The sequence below is a fragment of the Pseudochaenichthys georgianus genome, chromosome 23 (assembly GCF_902827115.2).
Source record: "Pseudochaenichthys georgianus chromosome 23, fPseGeo1.2, whole genome shotgun sequence".
Lineage (NCBI taxonomy): Eukaryota > Metazoa > Chordata > Actinopteri > Perciformes > Channichthyidae > Pseudochaenichthys > Pseudochaenichthys georgianus.
In genome coordinates, this window is record NC_047525.1 from 4,207,546 (window position 1) to 4,230,112 (window position 22,567).

Consider the following 22,567-nt stretch of genomic DNA (forward strand, 5'->3'; position numbering starts at 1 on the left):
TTAATTAATCAATGCTCTCTACATTAGGAAAACACATACCAGTGTACCAGAGGGAGTCACACACAGCTGTGCCTAGATAACCAAACAAATTGACAAGATACCAAAACCCTTGAATCTACACACAGCAAATAAACTCAAATGACACAACGAGATGTAAAAGGAGATCACACATACAGTATAGACTATACTGTATAGTCGATATAAAACTGGCCGCTTCAATCTGAAGAGCAACTAAAACAAAACACGGGAGTTTACCTTGTTCTTGTGAACACTAATGTTATCCACAGCATACACAGAGATCACAAAGTTCTTAAGGAGAAAACTAGTTACTGAAACAAAACACGTTAGTGTACCTTGTTAGCTAATGTTAGCTAGCTGACATTAACGTTACACATTGCACTCATATTACTCACCAACATCTTGTAAAGCCGGTCCCGCTGCTCTTACAGAACCGACTAACTCCCCTTTCGTGTATGTACAGCTCTCAACGTGTCCAGACTTGTAGTGATGTTCACCTCGTTTTATACTTGTATTCTCATTCTGAAAGAAACAGGTGAAATTTGCTAACGTGACGGCCGTCTTTGTGATGGTGACGCGTATTGTGCGAGACAGAGACCTGTAGTTCACTCAGCGGTTTCAAACAAAAAAATTTGTAACTTCACAGTTTTACGACACATTTTTATTTTTTTGACTTGCAAAATATTCTTTTAAATTGACAAACATCATATGTGTCATTCGTGGCACAATTCAAACGGGATCAAAAGATAACCTTTCTCTCTCCATTGACTTCAATGTATAATTTTACGCTTCCGGGGTCCCATGGAGGCTCCCGGAAAGGGAGGGACTTCGCCTCTCTATATGGCGCTGGTTTTGTTCAGCCGGATAATCTCCACATATCTACCCTACTTTTATAATTTTCGAATCATCTAATGGCCAGAAGCAAAATGCTAACGTTATGCTATAAACGAACTAGAGACCATGAACCTTTAGAATAATTACCTTTAGAAGTACACCAAAACATAACTGCTAACAAACAATGTAAATGCTGTGTTGGAAAAAAAGTTAATGTAAGAACATGTTGAGTTAAATACTTTTGGCACTGTAGGCCTATATACAAAGCTTGGAAAAATGCCTATTGTGGCTGTCATACTTGCATACAGTGGCAACTAATAGTATTGTGAAGAAATGTCATGACAACTATCTACAGAAAGTTACTGCACGCTGATTGTTGTGGTCCTATTTAGGACAAAACGTTCAGAGCTGTCCTTGTTCCAGTCCGCCCCTGATTGATTAGTGCTTTAACTCGTAAATTACCCCCAATGTTAAAGCTTGTTGATGATATGTGAGATTGTAAATGGTCATGCATTCTAAAGTGTTCACTGTATTGTTTTCCTTCAACAGATACCAAAGCAAGATCTAAGAGCACTTTTAAGAGCCTTTTTCAATTTCTTCTCTTCTCTCTCCTCAGAGCTATATTCCCTACATTTCTTCCTGTCTTCTCCCCATTTTTACCATCTGGTAAAGGACCACTTTGTTGTTCAGATATATCACATATTTGTAACTAAATGATACATTAATTGAAACAAAACACGGTATAAACTGAGGAGTGACTCTCGTGAGTTTCATGTATTTTCTTTACTCCGCTGGCAAACTGCTCTCATGTCAAGAAGCATCAGTGCATGCACTGCATCGTCCAATCAGTGAGCGATACACAGTAAGGGGGCGGGGTGAGTATCTGAGAATTTCGCTCCTCCATTATCGCTCCTCGATCCTCCGGCAGAAATAAGCGCCATGGGACGCTACTCAAGACGACGCAGACAAATCAACTTCCGGTGATACCGAGGACCGACGAGCGACGAAATGAAAATAATCGACCTGAGAAGCAGCCCGAGGACCGAGAAGCGAGGAAATGAAAAATAAGTAGCCTAACTTAACCCTACAGACCACAGACGCAAGGAAAAATACACAGGTGAAGGACGCAGGGATGCAAGTTATGCGACTTGGAATGCAGCTAATGTATGCAAATGATTCATCCTGTTCTTCTGATTGGCTAAGCGCACCAACGTTTCTCGTGTCGGATTGGCTGCTGTTGTCTCGGACACCTCCCCAGGCCACGTCGCACATTGCTCGCCATTTTCCCATCTTCTGAAGCCAGAATCTGTTTATTCTGCTGTCACGGTGTCATTCAACGCTGTCAGCTCCTAAATTAATCGTGACCGGAGACTAACTGAACTATTTAAAGAGTTCTCAATCGGTTTTCCTCTGCTGGAGCTGCCATAAACATGAACGTTTTCAGGCTAACCGGCGATCTCTCCCACCTAGCAGCCATCATCATCCTGCTGCTAAAAATATGGAAAACCAGGTCTTGTGCCGGTAAGTCGTCATGTACCCTCTCTCACAGTGTGTCCGGTGTGTCTGTAGTGTGTGTGCAGCCACAGTTGTGAGGGCTGTGGAGCTTGTCCTGTGATGTTGGTAGGAGCCACAGCCAGTCCTTAGCTAACCAACGTTAGCCAGCTGGCAGCTCCCCCTGACGTCAGCCAGCAGACAGACATTAACTCGACTGGTTGTAAGGGAGTCGTAATAAAAGCTAAAGTCAAGAAGAAGCAGCAGCTGTGGCGTCCAGCTAGCATCAGATGTGTAGCTAGCCTGGACCCGCAGCGGGCCCCAACAACCTGAGGGAGAGAGGGACAGGGGACCAGAGGGCCACATGCAGCGGGTCTTAGTTTGGCCTTTCAGTTGGACCAAACTTTGCTAGCTTGATGTCTCGGCCCCGGTCACTGCCGGCCGGTGTGTCCGCTCAGTGTGTCCCCCCTCAGTGTGTCAGCACCCAGCACCAGACTGACAGCTGCCGCGTGAGAGGGGACACGGGCAGGGGACACGGGCAGGGGGAAAGATCGTGCTACAGGTTGTTATCAGGAGGACACTTGGCAGTGTTCTTCCAAAGACCAAAGGTGAGGCTGCATCAGTGATACAGACGGTCACCTGAGTGATGTCCTTACAGCCTGAGAGGAGATGTTACAGAGTGAGGGCTTTATGGCCTTATGAACAGTGGCTACAGTTTAGTTATAGCAATCTCAAGTCCCAGGCTCCTCCAACCATACAACATACATATACAAGACATACACCAATAAAATAGAGCAAGAACAAACAGAGTAGAAATAAACTAGTGCAATATAATGTTGTGCAGGTAATATGTGTTTCATGTTGGAACAGAAAGACACTGGATGAAACCAGCTGTGTAAATAGTGTATAACAACTGTAGCTACTAGCTACCTATACTGTAGCGACTGCTTCCCAGTCTGACAGGGACCTGGGAAGCAGAGGCTGTAGGTACTAACTGCTTATTAATAGTGTGTAACAGTGTAACTTCCTAATATAACATGCTCCTGAACTAAAGTAGCTACCATTACGTGCCAGAGAACCAGGATAATAAACTCACTTTTTCCAAGCAAATGTTACGTTTTATTTTTTAAGATGTAGTTATCTTAGTCTTTGATATTTAATATGTACTGTCTGTATAGAGGCTGGCTGCAGGAAGGGCCCGTCGTATTGTGAACACATGAGAAGCTGGTCCCAGTCACACGTTGCTGGTTCGCTTTGGAACCTGATCAGCACCATAGTGTTTGATCTGGTTCACTTTGGGACCTGATCAGCACCATAGTGTTTGATCTGGTTCACTTTGGGACCTGATCAGCACCATAGTGTTTGTTCTGGTTCACTTTGGGACCTGATCAGCACCATAGTGTTTGATCTGGTTCACTTTGGGACCTGATCAGCACCATAGTGTTTGATCTGGTTCACTTTGGGACCTGATCAGCACCATAGTGTTTGTTCTGGTTCACTTTGGGACCTGATCAGCACCATAGTGTTTGATCTGGTTCACTTTGGGACCTGATCAGCACCATAGTGTTTGATCTGGTTCACTTTGGGACCTGATCAGCACCATAGTGTTTGATCTGGTTCACTTTGGGACCTGATCAGCACCACAGTGTTTGATCTGGTTCACTTTGGGACCTGATCAGCACCATAGTGTTGGGATGAAGATGTTGCTAATGGTGTGTTAGTCCCTGAAGTGTAAGCACTCCACTAAGCTTACTGTGGGTATTTACCGGGCTGAGCTACTGGCTTCCTTCAAACAGAAAGCAGTCACATGTGAAGGGTTCTGGGGCGTCAGAATGTTTGATGCCCTCTGCTGTGTCCTCAGGTATTTCTGGGAAGAGTCAGGTTCTGTTTGCCCTGGTGTTCACCAGCCGCTACCTGGACCTCCTCACCTCCTTCATCTCTCTCTACAACACCACCATGAAGGTGAGACACTCACTCTTACATCCTGTTCAACTAAGTACAGTGTTCAGGCCTTACTAGGCCACACCTGTGTTTGCCAAAGGAACACCTGTCGTGTCTCTACTTGAGTGTGTGACGGGTCGGTACACACTGAGCAAGTGAGTACTCTCCTCTCATGCTCCCGTCTGTCTTCCAGGTCATCTACATCGGCTGTGCCTACGCCACTGTGTACCTGATTTACATGAAGTTCAAGGCCACCTATGATGGGAACCATGACACATTCAGAGTGGAGTTCCTGGTGGTCCCTGTTGGTGGCCTGGCCTTCCTAGTGAATCACGACTTCTCCCCTCTAGAGGTAAGATACCCCCCCCCCCCATACATGTCATCTTTCCTGCAACAGGTCATCTGGGTCTCAGGCACACACATGTGCTTCTCCCATGTCTGTGAATATACATTGATCTGTCTTTGCTTTCTCACTCACTCACTCACTCACTCACTCACTCTCGCTCACTCACTCACTCTCTCACTCTCTCTCTCGCTCACTCACTCACTCAAGGGCATAGAAAAGATAGTATAAACATGACATGTTAAGCACACACACACACACACACACACACACACACACACACACACACACACACACACACACACACACACACACACACACACACACACACACACACACACACACACACACACACACACACACACACACACACACACACACACACACACACACACACACAGCTTCTGACGGCCAGGAACCATTTCTATTGGCTTGGAGCTCCAAGAGACGCTGATGCAACACCACGGCTCAGTGCTCAAGGTTTCTCGCACTGAGATCTGCATGTTCAAATTAAAATACAAAGTACACTTTGCAGTCCAGAGCGTACCTAAAGCTTTGTGTAGTTGAACTTAATTTACTACTATAGTTATTGTTGCTAGGATTCTTAGAAGCTACAGGAGAAGTATGCACATGTATTTGAAGCTGGTGGTTTACCTCGGACGTCTGTGCACCATTCTGTCCCACACACACTGTCTCTGCCCGGCTCAGATCCTCTGGACGTTCTCCATCTACCTGGAGTCGGTGGCCATCCTGCCTCAGCTGTTCATGATCAGCAAGACGGGGGAGGCCGAGACCATCACCACCCACTACCTGTTCTTCCTGGGCCTGTACAGGGCGCTGTACCTCATCAACTGGATATGGAGGTTCTACTTTGAGGGCTTTTTCGACATGATCGCCATTGTTGCCGGGGTGGTGCAAACCATCCTCTACTGCGACTTCTTCTATCTTTATGTAACAAAAGGTGAGTGCATGTAGTCTGGGACAGAGTCAGTGGTACTTAACTGTGAATCAACTAAAGCTCTTTGTACTGTGGGGCTATCCAGCTAATTGGAGAGTGACCAAGTGAAATGTCATCATGGTGAAACCTATGCACACCCCTGGACTATCTGGTCGGCATGATAACGTGTAATGAATGTAATGAGTGTAGAACTAGATGGCGTTGATACATGTAATTGAATGCATTTCACAGCAGCACTACGTCTCAGAAACAATGTCAGGTTAGAGAAGCTAACGTGTTAAACCTGATCTGGAGAGGAGATGATTATTACATGTTGGAATAATGGCGTGCTCACTTGTTCTATGAAGATAGAAAGCCAGAGGAAGAAGGCTCAAGTCCTTCCTCAGCTGCACGCTGCTGCGGGGATGAGTCTGGGCCGAGCGTCCTTCGTGCTGAAGCTGCAGTAACACTGTGTCCATGCTCTTGTTTCAGTGCTGAAAGGGAAGAAGCTGAGTCTGCCAGCTTAGGTGCCAAAGACGAGTGTTTAGGCAGACGGACAGAGGGGAGGATATGAGGGGAGGACGGGTGGTAGTGGACACCCCTGACCCCCCCCCCCCCACCACCACGGCTTCCTCCTCTCCCCTCCTGCCAGTGCAAGATGCCTGAGACAGAGAGCGGATGGGCTGCTGGCTGCACCCTCTCCAGAGTCAGTGGATCAGAACTCCTGCAGAGGCTGGTCCATGGCCTTCAGATTTCTGTTTGACGCACCTTGCCTTAACTTTTTTATTACTCTGTATAAAGAACGGAAACAAACTGGAGACGTTTTCTACAGGAAAATGTGTTCTCTGAAGATTTGCCACATACTGAAGATGTATAATTGCCTATCATTTGGCAGTGTATGATATTGAAGCAGACTTTTTGTGGTGGGATATTACTGACTCAAGCGTTTGTCATAGTATTTGCAATCAAAATAAATGTGCATTGTTTTTCCCGAATCAGTTTGAGGAGGATTTGTAGAATCCTCATAACTTTGCTGGTCAAATGACTCTTGTTTAGCTCTTCTGTTTTTAGTCACTATGCATTCCCATGTATAAAGAATATCCGTTTTAGTGTCCCTTGGTAGAAAGTACATCGACACGCAGATACCATCATTTAACATTCCTTTCCAAAAGAAGGGTTCTTTGGCAAGGCCCTAAAGGGACTGATGTAAGTGGTTTCTGTGTGAAACAAGTAAAGGGTTGAAAAGACACCAATGAACTTCTGTCACTGTAAACGTCTTTCTTCATCGAAGGTCCTTTTGCTTCCCAGCAGGCTCAGCGTGTCTCACCTGTGAGTACACACCATGGAGCTCATGGGCTCCTTCCGTGAGTTCAGGTCATGTGCTCAATGGGAACTCACAACCGGATTGAAAGTCTTTAATTGTCCTTTCGAGAGCAGATATATTTATGATTTGTTTCTTGGTTCAATATGAACAGTCTGTCGCTGTGCTGCATTGGAGCAGAGCACACTCCCACACCATCACTGTTACGCTGAATCTGAAAGACTCCAGACCTACCTGCTTCTATTTGATTTTATATGCACCATTCCAAGTTTGCTTTTCATTTCTAACCAGAGCTTCTGCATGATCTTGCCACCACAAATAAATGATTGATGGGAAACATTTGTCTCAGTGCTATGGTTACAAATATGTCCCACCTCATTGACTATTGCAGCCCTAACCTGCCTGGACCCTCCATGCAGAGTTAGCACATGTCTAAAGAGATGCAAAAGAACCAGAGATAGAGAGCCCTTTCTTTCAGCACACACATTCTTGCATTACACACACTGCTGCATTACACACACTGCACCTGGTTCAGGTTAGGGTTATGCTAGCAGCGGGGTCATTGGATTTTCTTTTCACAAATGGATATTCAAAAACAAAAAACGACTGGATATGTGATTTTCGTTTTAAAATTGAAATACAAGGCGTTTTTCTTTATCATGGTGAAAAAGGGATTTACTAAACTCAAAAAACGGGATGATATTCATTTTCTACTTCTCAAAACAAATCACTAGAAAACAGAAACAAAAAAACGGTCAATCCGTGTATCTACGGTCCATTTGTTTTCACAACGAAAACAGCCAAGACCAATATTGAGCCCAGAAAATGAACGTTATTAAGGGCTGTAAATATAATAGGCCTGTATCTAAAATGGACAACATTGTTAGGAGATTTCAACTATGCAGCGATTCTGCACTGCGGTCACTCAGCCGTCTCTCGAGTTTATTTATTATTTTTTCTGCCAATAGTTCTTTGTGAGATTGACACTGTTGGACTCAGTAGGCTAGTATTGAAACTACTCCCACATTAAGTAGGGGAGAGTGGGGTAAGTTGAGCCATTTTTTAGTTGTGCTGTCCTCTAAGCAAGGAGAAATGACAGTAAAAATGAAAACACACACCTATAATTCAGGATGTCTCATATCAATGGCAATGATACAAATTAATATTTGATCAAGGGCAGTGAAAATATTACTTTTTTTAAAAAAAAGGCTTGTGGCTCAACTTGCCCCAGTGTAGGGGTAAGTTGATCCAGGTCAGGGGGTAAATTGAACCACTGTTCAAACCTGGGCATACCTACAACAAATCTTAAAGGTAACTCTAAACAATAAACAACAAACCAAATACAAGCTTTTCAAATATTTTTAACATACATTTCGATTGAATTGAATTTTAACATGTTAAAAGGAAAAGTAATCATACAAATGCTGATACAATTTCATACATCTTACCAATCAAACACAGGGTAAATTCAACTTTAAATGTAGCCTATAATAATAATACATTTATTTTGGGGGGCGCCTTTCATAACACCCAAGGACACCTTACAGGGGTACAATTTACATTTACAATTTTACCTTACAAATTCAATCTATAGGTTACTTACGTAACCCCAGTCCTCAGAGTAACATGAAGTGAGATGTCTCACTATGGGATGCGCCTCATCGCGGAGCAAACAGAAGCATCAATCTCATTACGCCAATCCTGATTGGCTGGTGATCTTGACGTCAGCGTCAGGGGAAATCACCCCCTATAAGTAGCTTGCGCCACGACGCATGCGTCATTCAAAATAAGCACCTCTTCTCGCTTCACCATAGCAAGGAGGGCCGTCTGGTGAGACATCTCACTTCATGTTACTCTGAAAACTGGGGTTACGTAAGTAACCTATAGTTCTCATTCATAACACTCCGTTCGATTTCTCACTATGGGATATTGTAGCTCCCGTATTGCCAGACGAGCTTATCTCGAAGATCACCGATCAACCAGAATTTAACAGGTGGAGTCCCGACTCAACAAGGTGCCCAGCACTGCTCGGGCCACGCTTGGAGCGGAGACGTCCAGTCTGTAAAAGCGGACAAAAGTGAGTGGCGAAGACCAGCTTGCCGCTGCACAGATATCCTGGATGGAAACACCCTTGAACAAAGCCCAGGATGTAGCCAGGCCCCGAGTCGAGTGAGCCCGCAGACCCAAAGGTGCTTGCAGATTCTGACTCGTATAGGCCAAAGCAATCGCCTCCACGATCCAGTGGGATAGTCGTTGCTTAGTAACAGGCTTACCCTTGTGAGGTTTAGCCCAGGACACAAAGAGTTGGTCATTAAGACGAAGCTCCTTTGATCTGTCCATATATGTGTGCAAAGCCCGGACTGGACACAACAGATCCTGCTGCTGCTCCCCGGAGGAAACCAGCTGCGGAGGAAATGCCTCAATGTCAATCGGGGTACACGAACCAACCACCTTTGGTTTAAAGGCAGGGTTGGGCTTCAACAACACTCTCGTTTGCCCTGGGGCGAACTGAGTGCATGAGGGATGTACAGACAGTGCATGGATATCACTGACCCGTTTAGCGGATGCCAGGGCCAGTAACAGCACTGTCTTGAGTGACAGATGTTTCATGTCAGCTCCTTCCAGGGGTTCAAATGGGGTCATTCTGAGCCCATTTAAAAGCACTGCCAGGTCCCATAAGGGCACCAGCGACCTGGAGACAGGGAGGAGCCTGCGAGCTCCCTTCATAAAACGGCAAACCAAAGGATGTTGGCTAGCCGTCTTACCCTCAAAGCCCACATGGCATGCAGCAATAGCAGCCAGGTACACCTTGATCGTGGAGAAAGCTCTGTGTTTATCGATCAAGTCCTGTAGAGATGATAAAATCACCCCAACAGGACATTGAAAAGAGATGTGTCCTTCTTGAAGGCACCACTCCTCAAACACCCTTCACTTACAGTCGTAAAGAGACCTGGTGGAGGAAGCTCTCACACTCTGAATAGTGTTTATCACCTTCTGAGGGAGTCCCACTGTATTCAGATTGTACCACTCACGGGTCAGGCCCATAGTGCCCCGCGCTCTGGGCGGGGGTGAAGGATCGCCCTCCCCGCCTGAGACAATCTGTCCCTGCGTGGTGGGGGCTGCCACGGCTGCCCGCACAACAGCTGATATATCCCCGCCAGCCCGTATATTGCGGGCTAGGGTGGAAACATCAGAGTACGTGTGTGGCGTTGCTCTTTCACTCTGGCCGGAGTTAAGGGGAACAGAACGAGTGCGTCCCCGCCTAACGGTGCGTTTAAATCGTGCATTAAAGAGAACAGCTGTCATTGAGCATTTTCTCCCCTTGCGAACAGATTTAACGCGGCTCCGCCGTAACGCACCCACAGCGGACTCCCGATCCTTGGATGAGGAGTCCAGTCTGCATAGAGTGGTGCACCTTTTGACAGTAATTCTGTCCCTAGGTGCATAACACCCGGTACTTGTGTCGCTCTCAGAGAGAGGAGACGTCTGCCGCTCCAAGGGATCAGTTTGTGTGCCAGTGTGTGTAACTGGAGACAACGCAAACTCCCCTGGCGGTTCATCTATGATATCGTGTTGTCTATCACCCGTAGGCGCGTCCCGCACTGGAAAAGTCGGGTGTAGTGCCACTACGCATTTCATAATCACCAAAACTCTCCGTAAGCCGTGGCGTTCGGGGTTTAGTTTTATTATGAGGCCCATGTTGAGCGGGTGCTTTACGAGGACATTCTCCTCCGTAATCTGACTCCGCTCGGTGGGCTTTATAGATAAAACCCTTCTTTCTGGGAGAGAGAGAACTCTTCTCTCCAGAATGTGGGTTGACTCTCACTGGGTTTGTGAAAACAGATAAAGTATAACTGTTTTGAGAAGCCCAGGCAGACATCGTGAGTATCTCCTGCTGTATGCTCCTTAGAGCCAGCTGGGATGTCACTCTTGTGGCTCCGACCGGCACTGCGCATGTGCGTGACGGAGGTGCCTTTTCAGCTCCAGCCGGTACTGCGCATGTGTGTGCCGGTGGTGCCCTCACGGCTCCAGTCGGCACTGCGCCTGCGCGTGCCGGTGGTGCCCTTAAAGCCCTGGCCGGCACTGCGCATGTGTGTGGCGGTGGCTTCACGGACCCGTCAATAATCCGTCCTTTGAGAGATGCCGTAGCTGCTCTTGAAAGGGGAAGGATTGACGGGCCGTTCTTTACAGCTCTAGCCGGCACTGCGTACGCACGTGGCGGTAGTGCCCTTAAAGCCCCAACCGGCACTGCGCATGCGCGTGGCGGTGGTGCCTTCACAGACCCGTTTATTATCCGCCTTTTGAGAGAGGCCGTAGCTGCTCTCAGAAGGGGATTTATGGTTAACGGACTTTTTATTGTCTTTCTTTTAATTTTGTTGGGCTGCGCCCTTGGCCGGAGCCTGGATGCGTCAGCGGAAAATGGTTTATTCAGACAATAACGATGTGACATGTGTCTTGTGCGGACTTGAGGATGGCGTTGAGGCATCTCTCGAGGTGGCGGGGACACATTTAGAGCCGGGGAAGGAACTTCCAGCTCCGTCACGGAGGGGAGAAGGAGGGGCTGTCAGGCCGCTCGCTTCTTCTTCCTCGCCTGCTGGCCGAAATTCTGGGTCGGCTGTGCCTGGGCTACAGCCGGAGCCGGAGATTTTCTAGACCAACTCGCCCTCGTCTCCTGCCTGGGCTGGGGACTCGGGGCGGGCTGCGCCCTCTGCTGTCCTGGTACTTTGAACCCAGCAGAGCGCGGTGCAGCGTGGGCGAAGGGCCGCCGTTGTAAAGGCCGCGGCTGGACCCTTCGAGGGAGACAAAGGTGGAGAGCCTCGTCTTCCTTCTTTTTCGACTCGCACTTCCTCTGCATGGAAGCGGGAGCGGAGCCGAAAATCCCCTCGGGAACGATGGGCACATCTTCCTTTTCCCGGTCTGGGAGGTTGGTGAGGTTGAGCCATCTAGCTCTTTCCTGCACCACCATGATCCCCATTACCTTGCCCGTGGCCTGGACGGCGCAGCGTTGGACACGGAGAAAAATGTCTGTGACCGCGGCTATCTCGTCCAGAGTGGCCGGTCCAGGATTGCTCGACATATCCTCACAGAGCTCCGCTTGGTATGCGGTTAGCATCGAGGAAACGTTCAGAGCCCTGGCGGACAACGCTGCGGCTCTGTAGGCCCGTTCCGTCATGGTAGACTGGAATCGGTCCGTTTTTGCTGGCAGCGTGGGGTTCCTGCTCGGTGACGGGCCCATCCTCGGTAGGAGGTGGGCTGCCACCAGCGGTTCCATAGGTGGTATGTGGAGCAGGCCGAGCCTCTCCATACCGTCACAGTCAAGGGAGGAGGCTCCCTGGATTGGGGCCTTGTTGCTAAAAGGGCCGGTCTCTCCACGAGACCGACACCTCATCCAACATCTCCGGGAAGACCGGGAGGAGTTGCCTCTTTGCTCTCGTTGTTTGGGAAAAAAGTTTTCCCTCGTAACGGGACCTGGAGGTCTCCTTGGCCACTTCGGGCCATGGGATGTCTAGTTTGGCCGCAGTGCGCTGACACACGGCTTGTAGGTCCATACTGAGACAGGGCGAAGCTGGTGTGCTGTCGCCCGGGGGAGCAGCCATCGCTCCCGGCTTTGCAGCCTGAGTCGATGACATGAAGATGTCGTCTTCCTGCTCATCCGAGTCAGACAGGAGGAACTCAGAGGTGTACTCTTCGTCCTCCATGCAGTCTAACTCCAGGACATCTTCCGCGGGTGAAACCGTGGTGAGGTCCAGTCGGGAGCCCCAGCTTGGTATAGCGTGGGGCCCCGTTCCCGCGTTTCTTGCCGCCACCGGATCTCGGCCTGATATAGCGCGGGATTCTGGTTCTGCGGGTGCCGCTGTCGGTGAGCCCCAGACCGCAGTGAGGGGCTCCATCTCTGCGGCAGACGTCCCCGTGTCTTGATTGCCGGTCGGCGGATCAGTGGACATGAGGGGGTCCCGTCCCGACAGGTTAACTTGTTGCGCTAACCTTCGATGGAGGCTCTTCACGGTGAGGCGGGCACAATGCCCGCACGAGCCGGGGTTGTCGATGGCCTCCTGGGCATGTTCCAGCCCGAGGCAGGACGAACAGATCTGTTGTGAGTCTGTGCCTGACACTTTCAACCCGCAACCGCAGCGCCGAGCCTCCGAGATCCTGACTCCTCTGGTGTGAGGGGGAGAGGCATCCATCTCGTTCGCCGTGAGGCGTGGAGAGGGTCCGCTCATGACAGGTACGTTCGAGAAAAAAATGTTTACCGATCTGTCTTTAATCCGGGGGAAAAAAGGACAGCGTGGGTCTTTTTCTCTCAAGGATATTACCTGGTATGGTAATATTCCTGTAATCCTTTTATCCTCCGTGGAAGAGAGAAGAAAAAAGTGTCCTCGCTACCGTGGTGTCGGTAGTGAGGGAAAAAACACAAGTTAGCAACTGGTGTGTTGCTAACTTGAAGTCAAAACCTTACCTTACCTTACGAGGTTGACTATATTACTCTTCTGTGAGAGAATCGGGTAGCCGGCTAACGCCCGTCGACCGAAAATTAGCTTTGGGTTCAGTCTGTGGACTGTTAAGCTAGCCCGGCTACCGTTCGAGATGTGCTCTGAAGCGAGAAGAGGTGTCTGAATGACGCATGCGTCGTGGCGCAGGCTACTTATAGGGGGTGATTTCCCCTGACGTTGACGTCAAGAATCACCGGCCAATCAGGATTGGCGTAATGAGATTGATGCTTCTGTTTGCTCCGCGATGAGGCGCATCCCATAGTGAGACATCGAACGGAGTGTTATGAATGAGAACAGTCGGTTTAGTGAAGTATCAGCCGGGGTAAAACAAGACAAACAACAGAAAATTGACTACAAAAGGACACAAAAGGACACAGGGTACAGATTATAAAGGAAATGCCAGTTTGAACAGGTGGGTTTTGAGTTGGGTTTTGAATGTTGTTATGGAATCAGACTGTCGGATGTGTAGTGGAAGGGTGTTCCAGAGTCTGGGAGCCGAGCAGCTGAAAGCTTGAGCACCCATGGTTTTGAGGCGAGAGCTTGAGACGGTGAGAAGTCCTACGGACGAAAAGCGTAGGGTGCGGGAGGTATGGGCTCAGAACAGTCTCATAATATACACATGAGCACAGAAGGATTCACACTTGTATTTCCGGATCCACACTTGTGTTTTTCAATGCACACACAAATGTATTCCGTTTCATATACATGTAAATAAAATCCAAATACAGAAAAAAGTTTTACATGTGTATTTTTGATCCTCACATATTTGTTTTCCGTTTAAATCCTCTGAACCTGCAAACACAAACCGCTTTCTGTGCACGGATCGCTGTGCATTCGTGTGTGGGTTTTTTGAGACTCCCCTGACGGTCAGCCGATTCGTACTTGTAATTATTTCTATCTATAGCCAATCAGATGTCTCCTCAATTCTAAGCCAATCACATGAGCGCGCCCCCACAAGGGTAGATTTCTTGCGTTCATGACGTAGTGCTTCATGTACGCATTTTGCGCAGTCCGGAGCCGACAGGTCCATGGAGCCTGCCTGCTGGCGCTAATGTCAGGACACCTCCACTCTCAGCACAGCGCCACTTTCCGAACAGAAAATGCACGAAAATACAAGCCTTTATATTATTAAGGTACAGCACCACTTTCCAAACCATGGATGAATGCTTGTGTACACAAAAACGGCAGGCAAAACCGTTTTAAATGTGTGTTTCCTGTATGGCGAAAACAGCTGCTTTATTTATGTCTGTATGAAGTTGTTGTGAGTGTGGAGGGAGCAGCTACAGGTTAGCTTAGCCTAATCGATCAGTGCACTACGAAGCCAGTGCTAGACAGTGACCTGTTAACGGGGGGAGCCCCGCCGGTCATTATCGGCCGATATTCACTCTTAATAGTTTGATCGGTGCTCTCTATAAAGGCCGATCAGGAGAGCTGGATCTGATCGATATGGACATAAACGCGAGTGAAGTAACCGGACGCGAGAGAGAGATCAGATCAGCTGCTGAGTCTGACGGAGACACGCTGCTCTGCATGATCACCTGATGCTCCTCCCTCTGTTTAGCGAGCTGACCGGACTGCGCAAAATGCGTATATGAAGTAATCTTACCCTCGTGGGGGCGCGCTCGTGTGATTGGTTTAGAATGAAGGAGACATCTGATTGGCTATAGATAGAAAAAATTACAAGTACGAATCGGCTGACCGTCAGGGGAGTCTCAAAAAACCCACACACGAATGCACAGCGATCCGTGCACAGAAAGCGGGTTGTGTTTGCAGGTTCAGGGGATTTAAACGGGAAACTAATAAGTGAGGATCAAAAATACATATGTAAAACTTTTTTCTGTATTTGGATTTTATTTACATGTATATGAAACGGAATACATTTGTGTGAGGTTAATTATGTGAGCTATGACTGGTGAGATGGCGGTTGCTGTGTCTCTGAGGAATTTGGAGGGGATATTGTCGTGGCCAGTGGCCTTGTTAGGTTGGAGGGCGCTCAGTTTAATGAGTACCTCTGTTGTTGTTACCCTTGCTAGACTGAAATCATCTTTGCGTACCCCTAGGTTTTTGTAGTAGGTCATGATGTGATCTACTCCAAAAAGCCCTGAGTGGGAGGGTAATTTCTTTACAAGAGTTGTGGCTATGTTTGTGAAAAAAAATGTCAAGTACTTGGCCACATCCAGTTTGTCTGTGATGAGCCTGTTATCTTCTTTATGTTTAAGTTCGAAAATCTCGTTTTGAGTTTTGTACTGCAGCCAAGCTGGTTATTGAGTAATTTCCAAAGTTCACAGGGTTTATTTTTGTTTTCCTCAGTTTTGACATTGATGAAATTCTTTTTGGCAGTTTTGATCATGGAGCTTACGTCATTTCTTAGTCTGTTTCTTTCAATTTTTAGTTCAGTCACGTGGGCCTGGAGTTCACTGCTCGTGCTTTTGGAAAGCATTGACTGACTTTTATGAAACTCAGAGCATTTTTTGTCTCTGGTTTTCATGGCGGTCAGTATGCCGGAGTGCATCCACGGCTCAGCGCGATCTTTTATCCTGGTTGTTCTTAGGGGGGCCAAATCATTGAGTATTGTAGTGAATTTGTTTTTGAAACCAAGCCATGTTTCTTCAACTTGTGTACCACTGAGCTCATCTGACCAGTCCAGGCTCTCCAGTTCCAGGTTAAAGGCCTCGCTAGAGTAATTTTTGAGGTCTCTAGATATGACTGTTTTGTGACAGCCGGCCCTTTGTTTTAGCTTTTTGCGGGTACAGAATATCATATAATGATCACTTAAACCGCATGCTATAACCCCTTTACTGGAGATCCTGGACTTGTCAGAGGTCAGAATGAGATCAATGGTAGTTTGTGTTGTTTCACATACCCGGGTGGGTTGGGTGATTAGCTGGCTGAAGCAGTGCAGATCACAAATCCTACTGAAGGACTTGAAGACGGACGTGTCTTTACGTTGCATATCCGTGTTCCAGTCTCCAATAATAATTGTCTCTACATCCCCCACATCAGCCAAACATCCATCTAATGTATCATAAAAGTCACTCTGTTCCGGTGGTCTATAGATTGTCCCGACTATTACAGATTTAGCATTGTCAAAAATAATTTCAACCCACACAGATTCAATATTTTCATGATGCAGGTCAATACGGTTTTTGAAATTGGTGTCTTTATGTATGTACATGCAGACACCACCTCCATTCACGTTCCTGTCCCTTCTCACTACAAGATAATCTTCAATTTCAATCTCTGAATTTGTAATGGAATTGGCCAATTTGGTCTCAGAAAAGCATAATATGCTTGCCTTACCGTTCATGAATAGCTGCCTGAGTTCAGCCAGTTTGTGTCTCAGGCTGTTAGTGTTCAGATGAAAAATATGTAGTCAATTTTTGTTGCTTAAATGCACAATGTCGTCAGCTTGCAGATATTTGTCTTTGTCCGTTACAGCAACCGGCTTGCGGCCTGCCGTGGTGTTTGGAGCGGTGGGGTGGTGGGGGGAGGGAGGCTCCGTTGTAGCTTTAGCCGTTGATATGCTAGCAGGGTGGCCAACAACATGGCGGATATTTGTTCCCTCGGATCTCGGTTCTCTTCCTCTCGTCACTGCCTCATGCGTGTCTGTCTGCCGAGGCGTCCCCGGGGGAATGTCGAAGTCTCCGTTTATTCCTCGGTCTCCGCTGTCTCCATGCTCTCTGTTGTCGTCGCGTAGTTGTTGCTGCAGCGGAAGAGATGCTAGTTGTGATGCTAGTTGTGATGCTAGCTCCTCGAGCCTGCAGGACTGGCTTCTTGTCTGCACCAGGCCCGGATTCAGATGGATGTCTCCCGCTAACAATAAGACCAAGACGATCATACTTCTTCGGTCTAGTTTGCCTGACGGTGGTAAGTACTTTCGCGTCGGGTTTGCAGTTAATAATGCATGAATGCTTGCACTTCCAAAAGCGAGGTGTTTCCTTTCCCAGCCGCTGAGAAGGTAAAAGTCATTGTGGTTCATTTTATCCCCGCTTTCATTACTCTCCTTCTCTAAGTGATGTTGTCAGGACTCAGGAGGATGAAATATGTAAAAAATCGTGAGGAATAACCTCCAAAGCGGGAGCTCTCGAAAATGCGACCACTTATAGCGAAAACGAAGAATGAAGACTTCCATGGGGAAAGAAACGTCTGTAAATCAGCAGATAATTCTTTGAAAACTAAATAAACTTCCCAATATGAACTCCTTTATAGCCTGTATTTCTCTAAAAGCTGAATCCATTGTTATGTTAACTCTCCATTCCTCTGACTGACAGAGAGCGGGAGCTATGGTCATTATTTACAGTAATCTGGATAGGTTCTGTGCAGTGGGTTACTGTAAACAACAAACGTCCATCTAAAGCACTGGCGTTAATGGGGGAAGATAGAGGAACAGTCTTTATACAAAGCTGTTTGACTATGCCCCAATCCATAAGACTTTCGTCCGCTCCTGAGTCTATTAGCACCCCTTGGTCAATGACCTGATCATTAATAAAAATGTTTACCTTGGTAACAGGTCAAGCAAGTCTGTGGGAAGCTTGCTCACCAGCGCCCTCCTCTTGGCTGGTAAGCTTGATCCTTTCCCGGACATGACGCGAGTTGGCATCTCTGTACCTTGGACAAAACTGATGTTCGAGTTGCGTGAGTGAAGACGCTGGCGTGTTTGTCGCCGCTTCACTTCGTAGCCAAAAAAAATCGTGTTTTCTGTGCTGTTTTTTTCCCCATGTTTTTGTGTTCCAACAACCACAAATCCACTGCAAATAGTCTGCTAAAGCTACCATAACTGTCTGGATCTAACGACTGTGTACCTATTACACTTACACATTCTCCGACGATCAGCTGTCACTGCTAGCTGACGATCGGCTCTCACTGCTAGCCGCCGTTCAGCCGCTAGCTCCTGCGTAGCTACCGGCCATCCTCTTCAACCTGGGATCTCTGGAGCTCCATTTCCTTCTCCACATCCCCAGTCTGTCCCCTCAACTCAGCTGCTACCCAGTTTCTTGTTAGCATTTCATTGCTAGCCACTGCTGGCTTCTCAATGTAGCTGCCGCCTAGCCCCTGTTTAGCAGCTCGTAACTAGCCGCTGCTCCTCTGTGCTGCTGACATGGCTCTCTGGAAATACTCTGCAAATGTGGAATCTTGTCTGCCACAATACTCCTAACTGCCTCACTACAATACAATCACTTGGACTCCTTCCCCGTCCCGCTATGTGCATAGGGCTGCACGTCGCAAGTTTGTCAACTCTGACCATGACATCCCCACCACACAGATAGACAGGCGGTCCGTCGCACTTTGCCGACGTCATCAGAGCACACCCCACGTGCATAGCTGTAATCTGAGACCTCTCAGCTGTATCGACGTCATCAGCCCATTCACCCCCTCTGCCTCAACAACTACAAACAACAATGCAACATTCATGCTGCAGAATGTTCGATCACTGAACAAAAAAGCACCTCTGATCAATGACATTATCACTGATCATAAACTTCATTTCCTCTGCTTAACCGAAACATGGCAAACTGGACAGGATTTCCTATTACTCAACCAAGCCACACCTCCTGGCTATGTCTACCTCCAAAAGCCCCGCTCCACTGGTCGGGGCAGTGGGCTGGCTGTAATATACAGGGCAGACATCTCGATCAAAGAGCTTCCTGTACCAAACACCACCTCACTTGAATGTCTTGCCTTCACTCTATCTGGATCTGCACAGCTCCAGGCTGTTCTTATATATCGCCCCCCCCAAAGCCTCAGCCTCTGCCATCTTCCTGTCGGAACTATCTGAGCTACTCACCTCAATCTGCTCCATGTCCCCATCTACGCTCCTTCTTGGAGACTTTAACATTCATGTGGACTCACCCTGTTGCACATTTGCCTCTGACTTCCTGGCACTTCTGGACTGCTTCAATTTTGAACAGCATGTCAATGATCTCACCCATGCCAAAGGCCACACCCTGGATTTGGTATGTACCACTGGCACAACTGCATCCCACCTGCAGTGCCTCAACCTGGCTGTCTCCGACCATCATGCCATCTGTTCACTGTGCCTCCCCACACAGCTTGTACTGCGGACAATCACCTACAGGAGCCTAAAATCAGTGAGCGCACCAGCCATAACCAGCCTCATAGCTAGCCACCTGGCCTCCGATCCCCCTGACACCTCGGTTGACGGACTGGTAGCCCAGTACAACACTGCTCTTTCCCTGAGTCTCGACTCACTTGCCCCCCTCATTACTCGCACTGTCTCCTTCACCCACTCAGCCCCCTGGTTCACCACCAGTCTCCGTGCCATGAAAGCCTCTGGCCTCCAACTGGAGCGGCTCCACAAAAAAATCTGGCCTCAACGTCCATCTGGAGGCATGATGTATAGAGAGCATGTCAAATCTTACAAGGACGCCCTCTCAAAAGCTAAGGCACACTACTACTCCTCACTCATCGGTAACCAGCATCACCACCCCCGTATGCTCTTCTCCACCATAAACCGCCTACTCCGCCCAATTAACCCCCCCAACCCAGCAGACGCCCCCGAGCTTTGCACCAGGTTCCTTGACTACTTTGAGGACAAAGTCAACTCCATCCACCAGGAACTCCAGGCCTCTGCCCCATCCCATCCACATGCCACACCACCTCCAGTCACTGTTCGTTCAACTCAACACCTGCCTCAATGTTGTCTCTCCTCCTTTGCACCAGTGGATGTCACACAGGTTACCAAACTTGTCTCAAAAGTTAAGGCTACAACCTGCTCCCTCGACCCCATGCCCTCTGCCCTGGTCAAAACTTGCCTACCCATCCTCTGCTCCAACATTGTTAAAAGTATCAAATCCTCCCTGGAATCAGGCAAGGTTCCCGCCGTCCTCAAGATAGCAGCTGTCACCCCCATCGTCAAAAAACCTGGTCTCGACCCCGAGGACCCCAGCAACTTCCAGCCGATCTCCAACCTTCCTTTTCTTAGCAAGATCATGGAAAGAGCAGTTGCTGCCCAACTCCACCATCATATGTCCGACCATGAGCTCTTTGAACCCTTCCAATCAGGCTTCAGATCCAACCACAGCACAGAGACGGCCCTTATTAAAATAACCAATGACCTCCTCATAGCCGCCGATTCAGGCCTCGTCAGCATCCTTATCCTCCTGGACATCTCCGCCGCATTCGACACAGTCTCCCACACTATCCTACTCAACCGCCTATCCGTCTACCTTGGCCTCTCTGGTACAGCCCTCTCCTGGTTCCATTCCTACCTCTCCAACAGGCAACAGTTTGTGACCATCGGAAAATCCAGCTCTCCCCCAGCCCCTGTCAACCAAGGTGTGCCGCAAAGTTCGGTGCTCGGCCCCCTTCTATTCAACATCTACATGCTCCCCCTCGGTGAAATCATCCGCTGACATGGTCTCAACTTCCACTCCTATGCCGACGACACCCAACTCTACATCAGTACCAATCCATCATCCCAGCTACCCCCACTGTCACTTGTCAACTGCCTCCGTGACATCCAAGCCTGGATGTCAACAAATCTACTTAAACTCAACAATAACAAAACAGAGCTCATGGTTGTGGCCCCAAAAACACTGCTCCGGAAGGTTGGAGGCTCCTCACCATCGATGGCGGCTCCATCCACCCTTCCCCTGAGGTTCGCAGCCTGGGCGTCACTCTGGACTCTAGCCTCACCTTCAACTCCCACATCAGGTCTACTGTCAAAACCGCTTTCTTTCACCTACGAAACATCTCCAGACTCCGGCCCTCTCTCCCCGACCCCGTTGCAGAAACATTAATTCATACCTTCATCTCCTCTCGTCTGGACTACTGCAATGGAGTTCTGTTCGGGGTCACCAGCAAAGCCCTGGACAGTATGTCTAGAACTCTGCAGCCAGGCTCCTCACCCACACTAAGCCCTGGCAACACATCACCCTCATCCACCTTCACTGGCTGCCGGTCACGCATCCAGTACACACTCCTCCTGCTAACCTACACATCTCTCCACTCCCTAGCCCCTCCATACATCTCTGACCTCCTTCAGCTCTAGACCCCCTCTTGTCACCTGCGGTCCTCTGACAAAGGGCTGCTCTCCATCCAGCGCTCCAAGCTGAAAACATTTGGCAACAGAGCCTTCAGTGTCGCAGCCCCCCGCCCTCTGGAATTCTCTCCCCTCTGCAATCAGGAATGCAGACACTCTGGACACCTTCAAAAAAAAACTCAAACACCATCTGTTCACTCAGGCCTTTGGCCTCAACTAATATACAGTACTCAGCAACCTGTTCCTGTTTTGTTTTCTTCAGCCTATGTATCTGTATGATTATTATTCCTTTTTGTTGTGTTACTTCCCATTGTAAAGCGTCCTTGGGTTTTGTACTGCAGTCTCTTCTCCAGAGGCGGATTTAGGATTGTAGGAGATCCGGGCTTAGCCCAGGAGTTGTTGGGAGGGGGGGGTGCAGGGGTAAAGTGCTATTTTTTTACAAGTGGGGGGTGGACCAAACATCCTTTAGGGGGGTCGTCACCTCCTCTAGGGGTGTCCGGGGGCATGCTCCCCCGGGAAGATTTTTTTTTTTTAAATATTGAAGTTAAAAGTATCAATCTGGTGCACTTTGAGGGCAACATTAACCCTACCTTAATAATACCTTAAAGGGGACATATCATGCTATATTTGAACAATATATTGTAGGGCCATATCTATATAAAGTATATAAATAGTTTTTCTTTCAAAATACCAAATAGATCCTGCATTTTAGCCATGCCTCATTTCGCTCAATTTGCTCTTTCCAGCGCTGTTTGCAGGGGGCTGATTCTGTGAGCTGCACCTGACCACGCCCCCCTGCAGGAGAGGGGAGCGTGCTTTGAGATCAGCTGCTAGGCTGCAGCGGGGAGAAGAGGGGGTCCCCTCGTTCCTTGGAAGAGCCGGAGAGGAGGGTGTTTGTCATCTACTGGTGGACTACCGGAGAGAATTACAGCGAGGGAGGGATTGCAATGAATAACAGCAGCAGGAGCAAACACTTCCCTCGGGGAGGGAGAAAAAGAGCCAGAGCAGAGTATAAAGGGCAACCATGCGCGGGAAGTCTTCTTCGCTACTTTTGTGGCAGACTACAGCGCCACTTACAGGCCTGGCATATGTACTACAGCGTCTCCAGCGCAATGGCCGGCCGTGGCCCAACCCCACATTCCCCTGATAGGTGGAGAATTGACCAATAAGCGGAGCACCACTTCTGTGA

The 22,567-nt window shown here is 48.3% G+C and overlaps 1 protein-coding gene across 1 annotated transcript; it reads left to right on the forward strand.

Annotated features, from left to right (window-relative positions):
- The first annotated feature begins 1,754 nt into the window (after positions 1-1,754).
- Positions 1,755-7,222, forward strand: LOC117439206 (ER lumen protein-retaining receptor 2). Its single transcript, XM_034075003.2, has 5 exons — positions 1,755-2,373; positions 4,205-4,305; positions 4,478-4,636; positions 5,336-5,588; positions 6,057-7,222. Exons 1-5 carry the CDS (start codon positions 2,283-2,285, stop codon positions 6,089-6,091), a joined length of 639 nt encoding a protein of 212 aa, XP_033930894.1. The 5' UTR covers positions 1,755-2,282; the 3' UTR covers positions 6,092-7,222.
- Positions 7,223-22,567: the final 15,345 nt, after the last annotated feature.